This window comes from Cebus imitator, unplaced genomic scaffold, assembly GCF_001604975.1.
Source record: "Cebus imitator isolate Cc_AM_T3 unplaced genomic scaffold, Cebus_imitator-1.0 Scaffold715, whole genome shotgun sequence".
NCBI classification, from domain to species: Eukaryota; Metazoa; Chordata; class Mammalia; order Primates; family Cebidae; genus Cebus; species Cebus imitator.
In genome coordinates, this window is record NW_016108030.1 from 80,630 (window position 1) to 101,192 (window position 20,563).

Genomic DNA, 20,563 nt, shown 5'->3' on the forward strand with positions numbered 1-20,563 from the left:
GGTTAATATTATGTGTGAATTTGATCCTGCCATTTTGTTGCTAGCTGGATGTTTTGCCCGTTAGTTGACACATTTTTTTCATCGTGTCAATGGTCTTTACCATTTGGTATGTTTTTGGAGTGGCTGGTACTAGTTGTTCCTTTCCTTGTTTACTGCATCTTTCAGGAGCTCTTGTAAGGCAGGCCTGGTGGTTACGAAATCTCTCAACAATTGTTTGTCGATAAAGGATTTTCTTTCTCCTTCACTTATGAAGCTTAGTTTGGCTGGATATGAAATTCTAGGTTGAAAGTTCTTTTCTTTAAGGATGTTGAATATCGGCCCCCACTCTCTTCGGGCTTGTAGGGTTTCTGTGGAGAGATCCACTGTGAGTCTGATGGGCTTCCCTTTGTGGGTAACCCGACCTTTCTTTCTGGCTGCCCTTAGGATTTTTTTCCTTCATTTCAACCCTGGTGAATCTGATGATTATGTGCCTTGGGGTTGCTCTTCTTGAGAAATATCTTTGTGGTGTTCTCTGTATTTCCTGGACTTGAATGGTGGCTTGGCTTGCTAGGTTGGGTAAGTTCTCCTGGATGATATCCTTAAGAGTGTTTTCCAGGTTGGATTCATTCTCTCCATCACATTCAGGTACACCTATCAAACATAGATTAGGTCTTTTCATGTAATCCCATATTTCTTGGAGACTTTGTTCATTTCTTTTCACTCTTTTTCTCTACTCTTGTATTCTTGTTTTATTTCATTTAATTGATCAATCTTCAATCTCTGATATCCATTCTTTTGCTTGGTTGATTCGGCTATTGAAACTTGTGTATGCTTCGTGGAGTTCTCATGGTGTGTTTTTCAGCTCCATCAAGTCATTTATATTCTTCTCTAAGCTATTTATTCTAGTTAGCATCTCATCTAACCTTTTTTCTAGGTTCTTAGTTTCTTTCCATTGGATTAGTACATGTTCTTTTAGCTCTGAGAAGTTTGTTATTACCCACCTTCTGAAGCCTGTTTCTGTCAATTCATCAGATTCATTCTCCATCCATCTTTGATCCCTAGCTGGTGAGGAGTTGTGATCCTTTGGAAGAGGAGAAGAGTTCTGGTTTTTGGTGTTTTCATCCTTTTTGTGCTGGCTTCTTCCCATCTTAGTGGCTTTATCTACCTGTGATCTTTGTATTTGGTGACTTTTGGATGGGGTCTCTGAGTGGATATCCTTTTTGTTGATGATGAAGTTATTTCATTCTGTTTCTTAGTTTTCCTTCTAACAGTCAGGCCCCTCTGCTGCAGGACTGCTGGAGGTCCACTCCAGACCCTGCTTGCCTGGGGATCACCTGCAGGGGCTGCAGAAGAGTAAGGGTTGCTGCTGGTTTCTTCTTCTGTTATCTTCGTCCCAAAAGGGTACCTGCCAGATGTCAGACTGAGCTCTCCTGTATGAGGTGTCTCTTTGGGTGTACGGGGTCAGGGAGCTGCTTGAGGAGACAGTCTGTCCCTTATAGGAGCTCCATCATTCTGTGCAGAGCTGCTGGGCAGATACTTTTAAGTCTGCTGCAGTGGAACTGATAACTGCCTCTTTTCGCAGGTGCTCTGTGCTAGGAAGGTCGACTTTATTTATAAATTCCTTTCATGCTGCTGCCTTTTTTCATAGATGCCCTGTCCCACACGTAGTAGTCTAGTCACAGTCTGTAAGCAGAGGTGTTGCTGAGCTGCCGCAGGCTCTGCCCAGCTGCTATGTGAACTGCCTCAGTAGTGGTGGTCACTCTTCCCCCCCCGCACTGAGCTGTACCATCCTGGGTCCAGCTGCGTTTGCTGCAAAACTCTCAATCCAGAGTGTTCCAGATTGCTTGTTTTGTGGTAGTGGTACCTGTCGAGCCAGATCACCTGGCTCCCTGTCCCTGCCCCCTCCCTTTCAGTTGAATGGGCGGCTCTGTCTCCTAGGCATTCAAGGTGCCAGTTGAAACGGCTACCCAGATTTGTGTGAGATGCTGTGCGCCATCCTGGCACTGGCTGAAACCACCATGCTGCGAACTTGTGGTACTTTTCGGCCCGATAATCTCCTGGTCTGTGGGCAGCAAAAATTTGTTTGGACATGCGGTAGGCACTCACCCTCTATGTTGTTCTTGCTGGGAACTGCACTACGGAGCTGTTCCTATTCAGCCATCTTGGATCCTCCCCCAGATTCCACCTTTTTGGCAGGACTATTTCATATTATACAATGGTGCTACACCCAGTGCTGTACATGGTGGTGCTATGTGTTTTCTTTTATAACATATCAAGAGGTAATTTATTTTTTCCTCTTTTAATAATATTTAGATTGATAGATGAATGTAAGGATTATCAGCTGAATCTGTCATTTATAAAATTATCTACAACCTTTCACTTAATGATATTAGCAATCATTGATGTTTACTTTAATACATTATTTCATTAGGAATTACAAAGTAGTGATTTTTACAGTTCTATCATTGCTTTGCATGTTTTTAGCCTCTATGCAGAAATTTTCCTTAGCAACTCTTTGGTGACTCTGAACACCGTTTTAATTACTTACTTTTTGCTTAATTATTTCTTTTATCAATTTTTAGGTTAATTTATGAATTTTATCAGCTAGGTTTTTGAGGGGCGGGGAATATTAAGAACTCATGGATTTTTGGGGGGTGCCAAGATGACCAAGAGAAGCCAGCACCGGAATGCAGCTCCCAGCGAATGAGACACAGAGGGCGAAAGGACTTCACAATTCCAAACGAGGTGCCAGGTTCGTTTCTGTGAGACTGATGGGGCACTGAATATAGGTCCCAGGAAGGAGCCATAGGACGAGATCTGCCCAGGGGGACAAATCAAGACAGGGTGGGGCGCGTCCCCACCTGAAACATGCAGCCAACTCAGAGGGTTGGAGGACTTAACCCCCTTGGTGCTCCGATTTAGATCCTGTGCTTACCTCATCCCTCCTGCAACCCATGGTCTACTAGAGCCCTGCCAGATGGTGGGGCGCTGTGGGTAGTGGATGCAAATCTGAGCAGCGACTACCGCCTCGGCTGCAAGTTGTTGCAGGGACCTGGGTGAGAGTTTGGACTAACGCCAGCAGGACGGACCATCCCACAGAGGGAGGCACAGTTGAAAGCAGGGAAATAGACCATAAGGCCTGGCAGGCCCCACCTCCACAGAGTTTAAACTGAAGCCCTTGCTACAGAGCTTCGCAGCAAATACACCAGCTTGACCCTAACCAGAAAGATCCAGCTGGGGAAGAAAAGATGCAATTGGGAAGGTGGAGCCAATCTCACCTGCAAACAAACCCCAGGGAAGGACTACCCACCCAACAACCTGACTGAACCCGAGAGAGCCCAGCACCGCCCTCTACAGGCCAAAAAAGATACAGCTCCAACCTCAACATAAAAAAACATCCACTCAGAGACTCCTGAAATCACCAACTTCAAAGATTAAAGGGAGATAAATCCACGAAGATGAGAAAAAAACAGCGCAAAAAGGATGAAACCATCAAAGAACAGAGCACCTCTTCTCCTTCCAGGGATCACAACTCCTCACCATCAAGGGAGCAAAAAAAGAGAATGAATCTGATGAACTGATGGAAGCAGGCTTCAGAAGGTGGGTAATAACAAACTTCTCTGAGTTAAAAGACCATGTTCTAACCCAATGCAAAGAAACTAAGAACCTTGAAAAAAGGTTAGATGAAATGCTAACTAGACTAACCAGCTTAGAGAAGAACATGAACGACTTGATGGAGCTGAAAAACACAGCATGATAACTTCACGAGACATACACAAGTTTCAACAGCCTAATCGATGAAGCAGAAGAATAAGATCAAATCAATGAAATAAAATGAGAAGGCAAGATTAGAGAAAAAACAGTGAAAAGAAATGAACAAAGTCTCCAAGAACTATGGGATTATGTGAAAAGACCTAATCTATGCTTGATCGGCATACCTCAATGTGGCGGGGAGAATGAATCCAAGTTGGAAAACACTCTTCAAGATATTACCCAAGAGAAGTTTCCCAAATCTAACAAGGCAGGCCAACATCCAAATCCAGGAAATACAGAGAACACCACAAAGATATTCCTCAAGAAGATCAACCCTAAGGCATATAGTTGTCAGATTCACCAGGGTTGAGATGAAGGAAAATATCCTAAGGGCAGCCAGAGGGAAAGGTCGAGTCACCCACAAAGGAAAGACTATCAGACTCACATTGGATCTCTTGGCAGAAACCCTGCAAGCTAGAAGGGAGTGGGGGCCAATATTCAACATCCTTAAAGAAAATAACTTTCAACCCAGAATTTCATATCCAGCCAAACTAAGCTTCATAAGTGAAGGAGAAAGAAAATCCTTATGGACAAGCAGTTGATGAGAGATCTCATCACTACAAGACCTGCCTTACAAAAGCTACTGAAGGAAGTACTAAACAGGGAAAGAAACAAGTGGTACCAGCCACTGCAAAAACGTACCAAATGGTAAAGAACAACGACGCAATGAAGAAGCCACATCAACTAACAGGCAAAACAGCCAGTAACAAAATGGCAGGATCAAATTCACACTTAACAATATTAACATTGAATGTAAATGGCCTAAATGCCGCAATCAAAAGACACAGACTGGCAAACTGGATTAAAAAGTCAAGACCCATTGGTGTGCTGTATTCAGGAGACCTGACTCACGTAGACTTAAAATAAAGGGATGGAAGAAGATTTACCAAGCAAATGGAGAGAAAAAAAAAAGGAGGGGTAGCAATCCTAGTCTCTGATAAAACGGACTTTAAACTAACAAAGATCAAAAGAGACAAAGATGGGCATTACATAATGGTAAAAGAATCAGTGCAACAAGAAGAGCTAACCATCCTAAATATATATGCACCCAATGCAGGAGCACCCAGATACACAAAGCAAGTTCTTAAAGACCTACAAAGAGTCTTAGACTCCTGCACAATAATAGTGGGAGACTTTAACACTCCACTGACAATATTGGACAGATCAGTGAGACAGAAAGTCAACAAGGATATCCAGGACTTGAACACAGATTTGGACCAAGTTGACCTAATAGACATTTACAGGACACTACACCCCAAATCCACAGAATACACATTCTTCTCAGCACTACCTTGCACTTAGTCCAAAATTGACCACATAATTGGAAGTAAATCACTCCTTACCAAATGCGAAAGAATGGAAAGCATAACAAACAGTCTCTGAGACCACAGCACAATCAAATTAGAACTCAGGATTCAGAAAAGCACTCAAAGCTGCACAATCACATGGAAACTGAACAACTTAGTCCTGAATGACGAATGGATAAACAATGAAATGAAGGCAGAAATAAAATGTTCTTCGAAACCAATGAGAATGATGACACAGTGTACCAGATCCTATGGGATACATTGAAAGCAGCGTCTAGAGGGAAATTTATAGCAATAAATGCCCACATGAGAAACAAGGAAAGACCTAAAATTGACACCCTATCATCAAAATTGAAAGAGCTAGAGGAGCAAGATCAAAAAAACTCAAAAGCAAGCAGAAGACAAGAAATAACTAAGATCAGAGCAGAACTGAAGGAGATAGAAGACATAAAAAACCCTTCAAAAAAATCAGTAAATCCAGGAGCTGGTTTTTTGAAAAGATCAACAAAATAGACCGCTAGCTAGACTAATAAAAAAGAAAAGAGAGAAGAATCGAATAGATGCACTAAAAAACAATGAAGGGATATCACCACTGATTCCTCGGAAATGTGAGCTACCGTCAGAGATTACTACAAACAACTCTATGCACATAAGCCAGTAAATCTGGAAGAAATGGATAAATTCCTGGACACTTGCACACTCCCAAGCCTAAACCAGAAAGAAGTTGAAACCCTGAGTAGACCAATAACAAGGTCTGAAGTTGAGGCAGCAATTAATAGCCTACCAACCAAAAAAAGTCCAGGTCCAGATGGGTTCACAGCTGAATTCTACCAGAAATACAAAGAGGAGCTGGTACCATTCCTGTCGAAAGTATTCCAAACAATACAAGAAGAGGGAATCCTCCCTAACTCTTTCCATGAGACCAACATCATCCTGATACCAAAATCTGGCAGAGACACAACTAAAAAGAAAACTACAGGCCAATATCCATGATGAACATTGATGCAAAAAATCTTCAATAAAATACTGGCAAACCGAATCCAACAGCACATCAGAAAGCTTATCCACCATGATCAAGTAGGCTTCATCCTGGGGATGCAAGGGTGGTTCAACATACGCAAATCTGTAAATGTAATTCACCACATAAACAGAACCAAAGACAAAAACCACATGATTATCTCAATAGATGTAGAGAAGGCCTTTGACAAAATTCAACAGCCCTTTATGCTAAAAACTCTCAATAAACTAGGTATCAGAGGAACATATCTCAAAACAATAAAAGCTATTTACGACAAGCCCACAGCCAATATCAAACTGAATGAGCAAAAATTAGAATCATTCCCTTTAAAAGCTGGCACTAGACAAGGATGCCGTCTCTCACCACTCCTATTCAATATAGTATTGGAAGTTCTAGCCAGAGCAATTAGGCAAGAAAATGAAATAAAGGGCATTCAGTTAGGAAAAGAAGAAGTCAAATTGTCCCTGTTTGCAAACAACATGATCATGTATTTAAAAGACTCCATCATCTCAGCCCAAAACCTCCTTAAGCTGATAAGCAACTTCAGCAATTCTCAGGATACAAAATCAATGGGCAGAATTCACAAGCATTCCTATACACCAATAACAGGCAAACAGAGAGCCAAATCATGAGTGAACTCCCATTTACAATTGCTACAAAGAGAATAAAATACCTAGGAATACAACTAGCAAAGGAGGTAAAAGATCTCTTCAAGGAGAACTACAAACCACTGCTCAAGGAAGTAAGAGAGGACACAAACAGATGGAAAAACATTCCATGCTTATGGTCAGGAAGAATCAATATTGTGAAAATGGCCATACTGCCCAAAGTAATTTATAGATTCAATGCTATCCCCATCAAGCTACCACTGACCTTCTTCACAAAACTGCATAAAAACCACTTTAAACTTCATATGGAACCAAAAGAGAGCCTGAATAGCCAAGACAATCCTAAGCAAAAAGAACACAGCTGGAGGCATCACACTACCTGACTTCAAACTATACTACAAGGCTACAGTAATCAAACAGCATGGTACTGGTACAAAAACAGAAATGTAGACCAATGGAACAGAACAGAGAACTCAGAAGCAACGCCACATATCTACAACCATCTGATCTTTGATAAACTGGACAAAAACAAGCAATGGGGAAAGGATTTCCCTGGTATTGGGAAAACTGGCTAGCCATATGCAGGAAGCTGAAACTGGACCCCTTCCTTATACCTTATACAAAAATTAACTCCAGATGGATTAAAGATTTAAATGCAAGAACTAACACCATAAAAACCCTAGAAGAAAACCTAGGCAAAACCATTCAAGACATAGGCACAGGCAAGGACTTTGTGACTAAAACACCAAAAGCAGTGGCAACAAAAGGCAAAATAGATAAATGGGACCTAATTAAACTTAAGAGCTTCTGCACAGCAAAAGAATAATCATTAGAGTAAACCAGCAGCCAACAGAATGGGAAAAAGTTTTTGCAATCTACCCACCAGGCAAAGGGCTAATATCCAGAATCTACAAAGAACCAAAGCAGATTTACAAGAAAAAAACAAACCCATTCAAAAGTGGGCAAAGGATATGAACAGACACTTTTCAAAAGAAGACAAATTTGCAGCCAATAAACGTATGAAAAAATGCTCATCATCATTGGTCATTAGAGAAATGCAAATCAAAACCACATTGAGATACCATCTCATGCCAGTTAGAATGGCAATCATTAAAAAATCTAGAGACAATAGATGCTGGAGACAATGTGGAGAAAAAGGAACACTTTTATACTGTTAATGGGAGTGTAAATTAGTTCAACCATTATGGAAGACAGTGTGGTGATTTCTGAAGGATCTAGAAATAGAAATTCCATTTGACCCAATAATCCCATTACTGGGTAGGTACCCAAAGGATTATAAATCATTCTATCATAAAGACACGTGCACACTTATGTACATTGCGGCGCTGTTTACGATAGCAAAGACCTGGAACTAACCCAAATGCCCATCAATGATAGACTGGACAAAAAAAATGTGGCACATATACACCATGGAATACTATGCAGCCATAAAAATGATGAGTTCGTGTCCTTTGTAGAGACATGGATGAACCTAGAAACCATCATTCTCAGCAAACTGACACAAGAACAGAAAACCGAACACGACATGTTTTCACTCATAGGCAGGTGATCAACAGTGAGAACACTTGGGCACAGGGAAGGGAACAACACTCACAGGGCTAGGTGGGGGGGGTAGAGGGGAGGGACAGCGTGGGGGGCGGGAAGGATGGGGAGGGATAATGCTGGGAGAAATGCCTGATGTAGGTGACGGGTGTTGGAGGGGTATGGAGACAGCAAACCACCATGGCATGTATGTACTTATGTAACAATCCTGCAGGATGCAGGACGTGCACATGTACCCCAGAGCCCAAATACAATTAAAAAAAAAAAAAAAAAAAAGAATTCATGGATTTTCGTATATTTGAAGTGTTTCAGTCCATTATAATCATATTTTGGGGCCCTTTCACATTGGCTCCAAAATAGTACTTTATAATTTATAAGACACCATACATTAGTCATTTGAACTTTACAAATAACCCTATGAAGCTAAGTGTTATTACCCAGTTTTACAAATTAGAAATCTAATCATACAGCTCAAACGGGGACTTGATGTCTATTGTTCTTCCCATTACATAAGACAGTGGTTGAGAGAATGAGTGTTAAAGGTGACCAAATTCTTTTTCTGTTTTTTTTTCCTCTGGTTTTGAGACTAAGCAGCAGCTGTCTTTAACCAGTGGGAATATGATATTAAGCAATATCCACTTTAGAAGACATTACTTGTAGCAAACACTGTTGATAATACTGTAACTTAGTAAATAGCCTCTCTCAACTTTGTGAAGCATTTCAATTTTGATTACTCTGTGTGGGATCTACTGCTCAGATGTGTGTCATTTTATGGTCTACCCATGTCTGGGGAGCTGGCATTTCACGCTGCCTAGTGTTTTTAATTCAGAAGTTCTTCTAAAAGAAACCTTAGCCTCCTATATTCCAACCCTAGTTTTAATAGCATAAGCTATTTCCTTCTTATATAGCTTTGTGGGCATAGTAATAAAATAAATACCACAAAATCACTGATGAGATGAAAATTGAGCTCCCTGCTTCTGTGCAGCCATGTAGGTAAAACAGTAATTGGCTCTGATAATAACTTTTGTTCTTACAAACCAAAGTCTAAATGAGGGTCACATTTGATATATCTGCTTGTAATTACTGTCAAAAGGAGAGAATACAAAGTTTAGATTGTTTAGGGACTCATGATTATATAAATTGCTATCTTTTCTTGACCAATTTACTAAAAATTTCTGAAATTATTTCTGATATTTATGTCACTGTTGGGAAAAAAAATGTGTATCTTTCTAAGCATACTTTCTTGCTTAATGGAATGATTAATTTTATTTTTGTTTTTGAAGTCTGTAATTGACTTTCTTGAAAATCTTATTACTGGGTATCATAATGCAGCATATGCTTATAAGTATTTTACCATACATCACTATAGATGCTTTGTAAGATAAATTTAGGTTTTGAATGTATTTAGTAGTGAGTTTCAGTGAAACATTTGCTATGTTAAATTTTTTTTTTTTTTTAAGCCGAGTGTCACTCTGTCACCCAGGCTAGAGTGCAGTATCACAATCTCAGCTCACTGCAACTCCACTTCCTGGATTCAAGCAATTCTCCTGCCTCAGCCTCTTAAGTAGCTGGGACTACAGGCACGCACCACCATGCCCAGCTAATTTTTGTACTTTTAGTAGAGATGGGTTTCACCATGTTGGCCAGGGTGGTCTCAAACTCCTGGCCTCAAATGATCCGCCCACCTCAGCCTCCCAAAGTGCTGGGATTACAAGAGTGAGCCACCATGCCTGTACGGTTATGTTAATATTCCTTAAAGCCTTTTAAGTGTTTTTGGAAGGAGCAATTAAATCGTGTATGCTACATATTATTATTTTGGTATCCACATTTAGTGGTACCAAAATAGTAAATATGAGAATGTTAGTATTTTAAAATTATCCTTTAATCTCAAATCATTGCTTTAGAAGTCAACCATAAAGAGTTGATATTATACCTATCATTTTTGTTGGATTTCTATTTACATACTGATTTCTTTTCAAAAATATCCATGTCTAGCGCTACAGAATTTAACAATAGGCAAAACACCTACAGGACTTTAAGGCCAGTTTTAGCAGTGACTCTGTATTTGGCCATTTCCTCTCTATAACCACACAAGCTTGATGGAGCATGATAAATCTAAGAAAGCTGCTATGGCCCACTGAGCCAATAATCCCATAATTGAAAAGTTCTAACAAAGTTTGGACATGATAGATGAAGCTATTACCATCAATTCTGCATCTAAAATACATGTTAAAAACACCCTTATTACAGAAACCCACATCCAATCAATATATACGTATTAGAAATTTTGTAATCCTTGGTAGAATAGAAATTATTCTGAAAGTATAATTAAGAAGGAAAAAATTATGTTCAGATATTAATTTCAATAGAAGAGGTAATTTGCTTCCATGTGAAAACCCTAGAGCAGTGCTGTGAGTGTTACCCACAGAAGAAAAGCCATTTATAATTAGGTACTACATTATTTTTGTCACCACGTGTACCTCAAGGAGAAGGAAACAGACATGTCTTGTTTGCATCCTGTGTTCCTTCCCAGATTAAATAAAGTGGACAGTTGAGGGTAGTTCTTTGGAGATTTGGTTTAAAAAATGCTATTAAAAAGTAAAAGTAAGACTTGGAACATGTGTTAAGAAATACCTTAGCTGGATGTATCTATGCTTATCTACCGTACATTCCGTAGATATTTTTGTAGCCTCCTCCTTCACTTTGACCTTAGGCACAGACCCTTTATGAATGCATATTTCAAAGAAACAGCTGGATCACGCACAAAGCTGTCCAATTTCTGTAACCATTTTAACAACTGCACCAGATAATCCTCAAAACTGAGACACTGAATTGAAAGGAAAACAGTTAAGTTGCTCATAATACTTCTAACCTCCTTTTTAAAAAATTTCAAAGGCTACATATTTTGATTCCATTTCTATGAAATGTCCAGAGTAGATGCATCAGTAGAGACAGAAAGTAGATTACTGGTTGCCTGGAGCTAGTGGGAGGTGGGAATGGGGAACAATTGCTAATGGGTATGAGGTCTCATTTTGGGGTGATGCAAGTGTTCTGGAATTAGATAATGGTGATGGTTGTGAATATGCTGAAAACCACTGAATTGTTCACTTTAAAGGGGTGAATTTTATGGTATATGAATTATATTACAATTTTATTAATCACAAAAGACTTTAGAAATTATTAGTAGTACTATAGTCCCTATGTGCCAAATTATCTTTTAGTCTCAAATCATAGAATCCCAAAGCTCAGGCATGGTTCCTCAGGAGACTGTCAGGTCTAACATGCATTTTGCAAATAAAGAAACTGACTTCTTTAGAGGTGAAGTGACTTACCCAAGGTCACGCATAGCAGTCAGGAGAGCTGGCAACTAGGTGTCCTGACAACTGTCTAGGGCCCCTTCCTACCACCACTGTGTGGCCCATTCTCATGGTTTATTTTTAAGTATCTCAACAATAACTAATTTGAATTATTTAAAATGAGAAATAAGTGGTTCAAACAAGAGACTTACTTTTTCTAATGAAAGCATAAATTATTCTTACAGATAAGAGAATCTCTGTGAAGGAGTAGATAAATTTGTTGTGGTAAATTTACCAGGCCCAAACTGAGATTACCTGTAAACCTCCCTAGAGGAAAGTGGCCACATTAACAGACCAAGGGAGCCCTCTACCTGTGTATTTGTAGTATAGATTTCATTGACAAATCCCTGACCTGGAAAGCTAAAAATACATTAAGACCAGGCATTCTCTCTAGTCCTTTGCCCACCTTGGTTGGCTTCCAGCATTATTTTTGAGAAAATGTGTCTGAGGATGTATTTGTGGGAGCAATGGGATACACAGAGAAAAATCTACAGAAAGTTCCTTTTCTGTGAATAAAAGGTACCAATTAGCAGCCTAAATAAAAGATCCAAATATATTTTTTCCAGTGAGAATTACATTAGAATAATTATTTCCAAAGAACTTTAAACTCCTTTAAGGATATAAAATGTTAGTAAGCATTTTTGTTCATCCAGCTTGAAAGTTTCATTGTTTCTTTGTTTCAGCGAAAGATAGGGTTGAATGTAAAAATCATGCAGGATCCTGAAAACATCCACCACAGAGCTGCTGTAAATGCGAACTATGGAATCAATTTGCCATATATTAATCAGAGAAAAGCATGTGTAAGTAATGAGTTGTTTTAATGAGCTCTTATTTTTTAAAGAAATAAAAGTCATTTATTAGTAGGGTAAGATGTAATATAGATGTTAAGTAAAGATTGTGATCCTTTTGTCTTTGGAATTTTTTTGGGATGGAGTGGTTCTCATTCTGTTTATAATTAGCAATGATTAAGAAGATGTAAGCCTATTTTAAAGACTTATTTGTAGCCCAGATTTCTCTGTTTTATTTGATATTCCTAAATAATCTAGTACCATAATTTTAACAAGGTAATAATTTACCAGCAAAAACAATAATTTTAAATATTTTATTTCTTTGATAGTAGGCTTACCACTAGAAGAATCAAAAAAAAAAAAAACACAGAATCGTCTTCAATTGTGCATAGTCTGATAATGTGCAAATATTTGAGAATATTATTCTAAATCTGAGGCAAGCAGGAACTAATCCTTTATGTCAGCAAAATAATGAAAGGGAAAAATAATCAAATGTAGATTTGCAGTAAGAGATCTCAGAGTCTATGCCTGTTTTTGCCATTGACTAGCTGCTAACTTGTCCTAAAGCAAGGGTTGTACTATTACTATGTTGTGGAGTTTTCTTAGGAAAATTAAGAGTAGTGTTTCATTTTAACTGGGAAATTATTTAATTTGAGATCATTTCTAACACTGAAAACAATTACTGAGGTAACAGCTATATATTTTTAATACATTTTTAACCTTTGGCTTCTCTCAAAAGCTCTTCAATATATGCCTTGGTGAAATCAAAACTAAAAACAAGATTAATGTTAGGATTAAATTGCAAAGCCATTTCTAACTAGCATAATAGTCTCTTAGATTAATCTTCCAAATTTCCTACATAGACATTTTCAACCGCCTACTTCATTTATGTAACCCTGAAATATATTTTCAGTTTCTTTATTTGTGCTTTATGTTATTCTAACAGGTTTGGTTTAAGAGCACTTTATCTTACAAATACTTTTATAGCCTAAGAAATAACCAGAAAGTTAGATATTTTTATTCCTGCTGAAACTTTATTTAAAATGTCACTGTGAATAATGAGAAAGGGTTTTTATCTGTTTCCCATGAGCCCAAAGCCCTCGAAATAAAAATATTATTTCTCTGGCAACACAGAGAGAAGCAGATTTCTCTTTTGTTGTTGTTGGTTTTCCTCTTCAATCTAGAATTAATATTGGCTTAGCTGGAGGAGTACCGAGGCTTTGTAGCCTGAGGCAACTGCTGCGTTTCCTGCGAACTTTTTCTGATGAGTACTGGAGTTTTAAAAGGCATACCTCTCGAGTTAAAAAGGATTATGCTTTGCTTTATGAATCTGAATGAGGATTCAGATTTAAATAAATAGAGATTTCAAAATTATATCCAAAACTTGGGGCAGATTCTTAGTCATTAATTATATTTTTTCCAGTTTCCAAATAGAATGAGTGCCTTAGATATTGTATCTATATACTTTAGCAAAGAGAATTTGGGAAAGCACTTTGCCTTTTATGACATATAGCTAGTAGATATCCATTTACTGTATTAAATCTCCTTTTTTCATAAAACTAGATGCCATAAAAGTCTATACCAGAGCAATTTAAAATTGGATATACATTATGTATATTTTATTCAAACAGTTGGCCTTTTGATCAAATAGTTGACCCTATCATTTTATGTTGATATAGTTGTATGGTGGTACTAACTGAAAACAGTATTTTCATTTTGGATTTAAAAAACAGAAGCATTGTGCAAAAAGTACTATGAGAGAAGTATTCAGGTATTTGGTTTTAAACAGTCATATAAAGCATTTGGGGGTAAGTGCAATTGTGATTTACCACTTACAAAAATGGTATCAAAAGCACTTACATAAACTAGAGCAGTGTGTCTAGCATTGTGATGTATAGTTAATTAGAAAAGCAGCATCAAAGCTAATCATTTTAGAACTACTCTAAACACTCAAAGGGGATTATTTGGCTGCCGAGGGCTATGTGTTTCCTTACATCTTATGAAACTTGATCAGCCTGTCAAAAGCCTGTAACAACTTTAGACATTTTTGACAGAACAAATGTGAATATGTAGCCAATTTCCATTATTAGTTCCTAAGAGCTGGTATCTTCTCCATCTTATGAAATGGTGTATTCTTCCTGATAATAAGGAGCTGATGCAAGGATTTCAGTGCATTCAAAACATGTAACCCCTGCCACACACACAAATACTAGTATTGCAGAACTATTTTCAGAATTTTATATTCTGTGACTCTGTTATGTAAAACCAATTTACCAAAAAGTATTAAAAGTAATACTCACTGGTGATTTTTTCAGTATCTTCAATCTGCCAAATAGTAACAACCCTCCAACATTTTTTCTAGTAGGTTCTCATAGGAATGTGGAAACAAGAAGAAATCCCTGGTGCTGTTCACATTCCCTCACTGACACCTAGTTCCAGTTAGACTTTATAATACAACACACTAAGAGATCTACAGAAAATTTGACTTTGATTTATTTTTTTTAAATAAAAAGCGTTTCTTAAAAGGCTTGAAACATGTATCTGTTAACATGAATTTTAAAAGAACGATTATGAATGCATAACAAAATAGCCAAACAAAACATTGCTTTGAATTGCTGCACAAATAACTCTGATTATAACTGTTATGACCTAGAAAAGAATCATAAAAACATTTTTCTTTTTGGCAAGATATGAGTTGTTGCAGAATTATACCAGTTCTTTGGTCCCACTTTCCAAATAAATAAATATATAATGCAATGTAAACTTAGCATCTTTTATTTATTCATGAGGTTGAATTTAATACTATTATGATTTCTAGATTTTATGAGTCATATGTTATGCAGTGTTTTCCACTAACTTAGTTGGGTAGCAACCACACTTCACAAATCATAGTTTCATTCTTTACTGTTTCGCTTGGGGTGTACATAGTAATCTCTCTCTCACTGAAAGCATATTCATTTCTGAAATGATAAAGTAATAGAAAGTGAGGCAATTGTGTTAATGTCAAATGATTAAAAGAAGCACCAGAAGTAAGGGGTGGGGGCGGGGTGGGAGAGTGGAGAAAGAAGGGCAGTTTCAAAACATGATTGTGTTTTAAGCCCATGCATATGGCCACAATTACAGTCACAACATAATTTGGCAACAGTAGCAGAATTAGATTTAAACAAATTGATGTTACACTGCAGTAATTCAGAATGAGCTTGTTGCATTTATAAACCATAACAAGAAGCAGAGTGAATTAATAAACCCCTCTTGTCACTAAAAATAAAAAAACGGAATAATTGCTGAGATGGAGTTAACTTAACAGATGACTATAGTCAGCATCCTTTCAGGCTAGATACGGGAAAGTGAAGGTCACCCCCATCTCGGATGACAAAGAGGGAACATTTTGTTGGTAAACAAATTAATCTTTTGAAAGGTCGCCATTTGTTTTAAGTTTTTATCCAGTTCTTGTCATCTGGAATCAGAGATTGACTGTCATTTCACCAGGCAGGGGTGCAGTTGAGGCAGACAAAGCTGCTTCTGTACGTATCAGCATTCCTTGACAAAACTCAGTGCCTGATTGTGATGCTATGGGCTGCTGGTTTACAGCTGTCTCCGGACAAGAATGGAGGCCCACCCCTGAATTCCAATAAGATGGGCCTGTATATTCCGCCTGCTGTAAGCTGGCCCTCTGCCCACAAGTAAAATGTATTGTAGTTCAAGCCAGCAATTATCTCTTTTACTTCCTTCTGTGCTGCTTCTGTTCTCTTTTTCCAAAAACAGATGTGGATATTCACTCAAGTTCTGCATCTATTCTTTCTCACACCTGCTGGGGCAGAATTTTGACAGAGGTAGAGTTTGAGGGAGCCAGCAGACAACAATCAAATGCAATTTCTTTGAGAGCAGTTTAAAAAGAAAATGTTGATTTTTCAGGAAATGTGGAGTCAGCATCTTGGTCCCCCTCCCTTTACCAGGAGCATTTGGTAAATTAAATTAGCTGAACAAAAGGAAATAGCTTTAAAGACATTCTGAAATGCCGTATCCTATTTATGACACACAGTCATTACCCAAGGACTGCGGTGGCATGAACAGCATCCTACCCCTATCATTTAAAGAGAGCTTTCTCTTCAGGTTGCTTAGAAAGAGTTTTTGACAAAGGAATGACTTTTCATGTCCTTCCTGATTCACAGCCTATAAAATATATTCCCCCAATATGGCAGTAATGGTGGTGGTGGTGATGGTGGAGGTAGTAGGGTATTGCCTTTGTATGTTGTTGCTATTTAGAATTTCAATTCTGCATTGGTTTGGAGTACTGGGAAAGCTGAGGACAGTGATGCAATGTTAGCTGGTGGACGGCTGTCTCAAAAAGCCCATTGCTCTGAGAGCAGGGAGAGGCAGTCAGAGGCTATAGCCTTGTCAGATAACAGTCATAAAAGAATCTAACTGAAGTGAGTTTTCTCTTAATTTCTTTACAGGGCTGTTTCTTGAGCTTCTATGCCAAGATCCTGCATGCATTCCCAAACCAACCCTGTGCTGAACTGAAACCACTTTTTAGCTCTTAGAATAGTGATTCTGGGTCAGACTGCCTGGTGTGAATCCTTCCTAGACCAGGGATCTCCCAGAAATAGTCTCCGTTTCCTCATGTAAAATGTCCATAGTAAAAGTATCTATCTCATAGGATTGTATTGAGTTTTTAAATGAGATAATTCAAAGCACTTAACAAAGGTCCCAGTACAAAGAATTGTTCTGAAAAATATTAGTTATTACTATTGGCAAGTCTCATATATTATATTGTGCCATTGTTTTATACTGCCATTTAAATCATATTATTGTAGGGATCAAGGCAGGGAACCAGAATATTGCTGAGGTCTCCTCCAGGGATACTATTTAATACTTTACATGATTATGCTTTCTTTCCCACACAGATACAAGGACAGAGACCTTGTTTGTTCCGTTTGTCTGTTTTTCAAATCCTCGCCTGCACCAAGCAGTGTTTTACACATAATAGGTACTAAGGCCAGGACTGATTTGTCCTCTCCTCTGTCTAGTCTCTACTCTGAAGCTATATAGACTTATGTTGAGTTTTGAAGTGAAGTAATGATTTTGCTGGCTCCCAGTAGGCCTAGTTTGCACAGGGTACCCTTCCATGGGCCATCTGATAGGATACACCTAGCGAAACGCTGGTACTACTGGATTCTTGTTATAGCCTTGCCACTAACTAACTAGTGTTTCCAAGAGCAGGTAACTCTGTCTCACTCAGCCTCATTTTTCTGGTTTATGAATGGGGGAAGCAAGATGGAGACGTAATCTGGTGTGCTGGGAGGGACTTGGAGCAGAGTGGATTAGAGTTTGGGTCCTATCTGCTATTTTGCAGTTATGGAACCCTAGGTAAGCCAATTACATTTCAGACCCTGAGTTCTCTCTTTTGTCAAGTCAGGATAATGATGCCTACTAGACACAGGTGCTAAGGAGAATACAGATAATATATTAACATTGCTGCCACATAATAGGTACCTAATAAGGTTCTTACCTTCCTGAAAAATGAATTCGTATTAAAAAATCTCTAATTTCCATCTTCACACTTAACGATTTCAGAAAAGAATCTGATATGACCCCTTTCACATCCCAGTATAAGTAATAGGATTTAATTTTCACTTTCTTTTTCTTTCCTTTTTTTTTTTTTTTTTGAGACGGAGTCTCGATCTGTTGCCCGGGCTGGAGTGCAGTGGTGGGATCCCGCCTTACTGCAGCCTCTATCTTCCAGGTTCAAGCGATTCTCCTGCCTCAGCCTTCTGAGTAGCTGGTATTACAAGCACACGCCACCATGCCCAGATAATTTTAGTATTTTTAGTAGGGACGGAGTTTCACTTTGTTGGCCAGGCTCGTCTCGAACTCCTGACCTCGTGATCTGCCCACCTCAGCATCCCAAAGTGCTAAGATTACAGGCATGAGCCACCGCACCCAGCCTAATGTTGATTTTCAAATTGTTAGAGAATTCCAGTGAGTTTTGGAGGGGTTCTAAGCATTTAATTTGCATTTCATTTTTAATGATAAATATTTAAGCATTTTTAGTATAATAAATAATAATACCTACATATTTCAATTGATGCCAAATTTTAATGCATTCGATCATTTGATCATCAGAGGGTTAATTTGTGCTTTCAGGTTTACTCTGAGCGCACGCGTGTGTGTTTACACATTTGAATTTCCCATAAAAGTGTTTTTTATTAGATAGGGTGTAACTTTGTACTAGTCATATTTTGAAATTCAGATCTCCTCATACATACTCCTATAATAATCATACAAATAAATAAGCAAAGATAAAATAAGTTAATATGTGTGAAGGTCTTAAAGCAGTGCATGACTTCTGGAATCATTTAATAAACATTAATTGATATTAGTATTAGAACACATATGTGCTACTATCAATTAAAAGCCAGGCAAGTTCTCTGGCACCTTTGGCACAGCATAATAGTCAAGTATACCATTACAATGGCCACATCGTGATAATATAGTATCACAGATTCTTTCACTGCTCGATTTAACTTCGGGCTGGTTTTTACATGATTCAAAATGAGCTATACAGTCTTTGACAGTGCAAGGTTGCAATGTTACTCTGTTTACAACTGCAGAGAAAAGTCAGCAGTGAAGCATAATGTCAATATTTGGACTCAACATGCAAAACAAAATTAATTTCTTTGAAACTCAGTGATTATCTGAAAGAGAAGGGTGCCAAGATACCTGAAAAGAAATTTAAATAGGATATGATAGAACATCCTAAAATGTTACATGACACATTTGAAACATATTTTTGGTAATTTAGCCCTTCAATTATAATAGCATTTATTAAGTTTGCCAGACACAGTGTTTTATGTACACTATCTTTTTAAACCCTTACACCTATAAGTAGGTGCCATTTTTATAATCATTTTATAGATAAGGAAACCGAGACTAACATGAAGCTATTTGCCTGAGGTTTTGCAGTAAGCAAGGGGAGTCAGGATTCAAATTAATTATGAAATCTCTGTGTCAAATACCCCCTAGCTGACTACTTACCAACTGATCCTTAATTATTAAGGAACTTGAGCAGCTGGTAGATACTGTTAGTGACTGTTTTGAAACAAAAAGTTCTACAATTCTTTAAAGTTTCTGGATCATTTAATTGACAAAAATGCTGAGATTGTAACTGCCATAACAAATTGTTAGCTATTTGAAATTACTTGTTTGTTCACATCTGGATTTTCTACATCTCGTGCAGGAAAAATAAAATATAAATAAATTTTATTCTGTGATAGATGTAAGATTGCACTTACTTAAAACTCTTGCTTTCATAATTTGTCTTCACCAAAACAACCTCCTTGTTTCCACTGTTGGTTTATATTGATATAACCAGAAATATATAATATAAATACATATATAATAAATATATAATATAAATATTTACCTAATAAAAATATAAGGTAAGTACATACTATATTTAAATAATAATATACATATAGGCACATAATACTACATGCAATTATATTATAAGATTTGGCATACACAATTATACTAAATTCTTATAAAATTTGCATTTGTTTCTATATCAGCATTCTATTTAAGGTTGCATTTGAAAAACCTGTTCTACTGCTGAAAATAAATTTGCAAATCTTTGGCATCAAGTATTACCTCTCCCACGGGTATTTGTTTTTTAACAAGAGCAAATCCTCTACTTAATTAAAACAAAGGAATTAGGCTCTATTAAGGGATTTCAAGCATGAATGGACAGAGAGAAGAGGGATTTGGGGGAATCCAGGAAGAGAGCATTTGCACTACTCTGAAATCATTCCAGGTCGGCAGCCACCTGCTAACAGGACTAGGCCTGCTCCCATATGATTTACTTTTCACCTTGTGCCTTTTCACTTTATGACTTGGGCTTTAGACTTGATTATTTATTTGACTACATACTGAGAGATAGTCTTTCTAAGCTCAAAATTAATCCCACATTGAAAAGCGAAAATTTAGGCAGAGGGACCTGTGTCACACCTATGATAGGTTTAGGGTACAGGGGTCCATGAGTAGAACTGTATTTCAATAGAGGGACCTGTGTCACACCTATGATAGGTTTAGGGTACAGGGGTCCGTGAGTAGAACTGTATTTCAATAGAGG

The 20,563-nt window shown here is 37.9% G+C and overlaps 1 protein-coding gene across 3 annotated transcripts in view; it reads left to right on the plus strand.

Moving 5' to 3' along the window:
• Nucleotides 1-20,563, plus strand: part of IQCH (IQ motif containing H) — a 265,140-nt gene that overhangs the window by 58,182 nt on the left and 186,395 nt on the right. Inside the window, exons 5-6 of one of the 3 annotated variants that reach the window (XM_017518947.2) lie at nt 12,328-12,444; nt 14,795-15,195. The exons of 1 other annotated variant lie outside the window; for it this stretch is intronic. In XM_017518947.2, coding sequence (XP_017374436.1) covers nt 12,328-12,444; nt 14,795-14,797 — 120 coding nt within the window. In that variant the 3' untranslated portion in view covers nt 14,798-15,195. Of the gene's footprint in view, nt 1-12,327; nt 12,445-14,794; nt 15,196-20,563 lie in introns of those variants that run through there. One more of the 3 variants, XR_005198403.1, reaches the window with a different exon arrangement.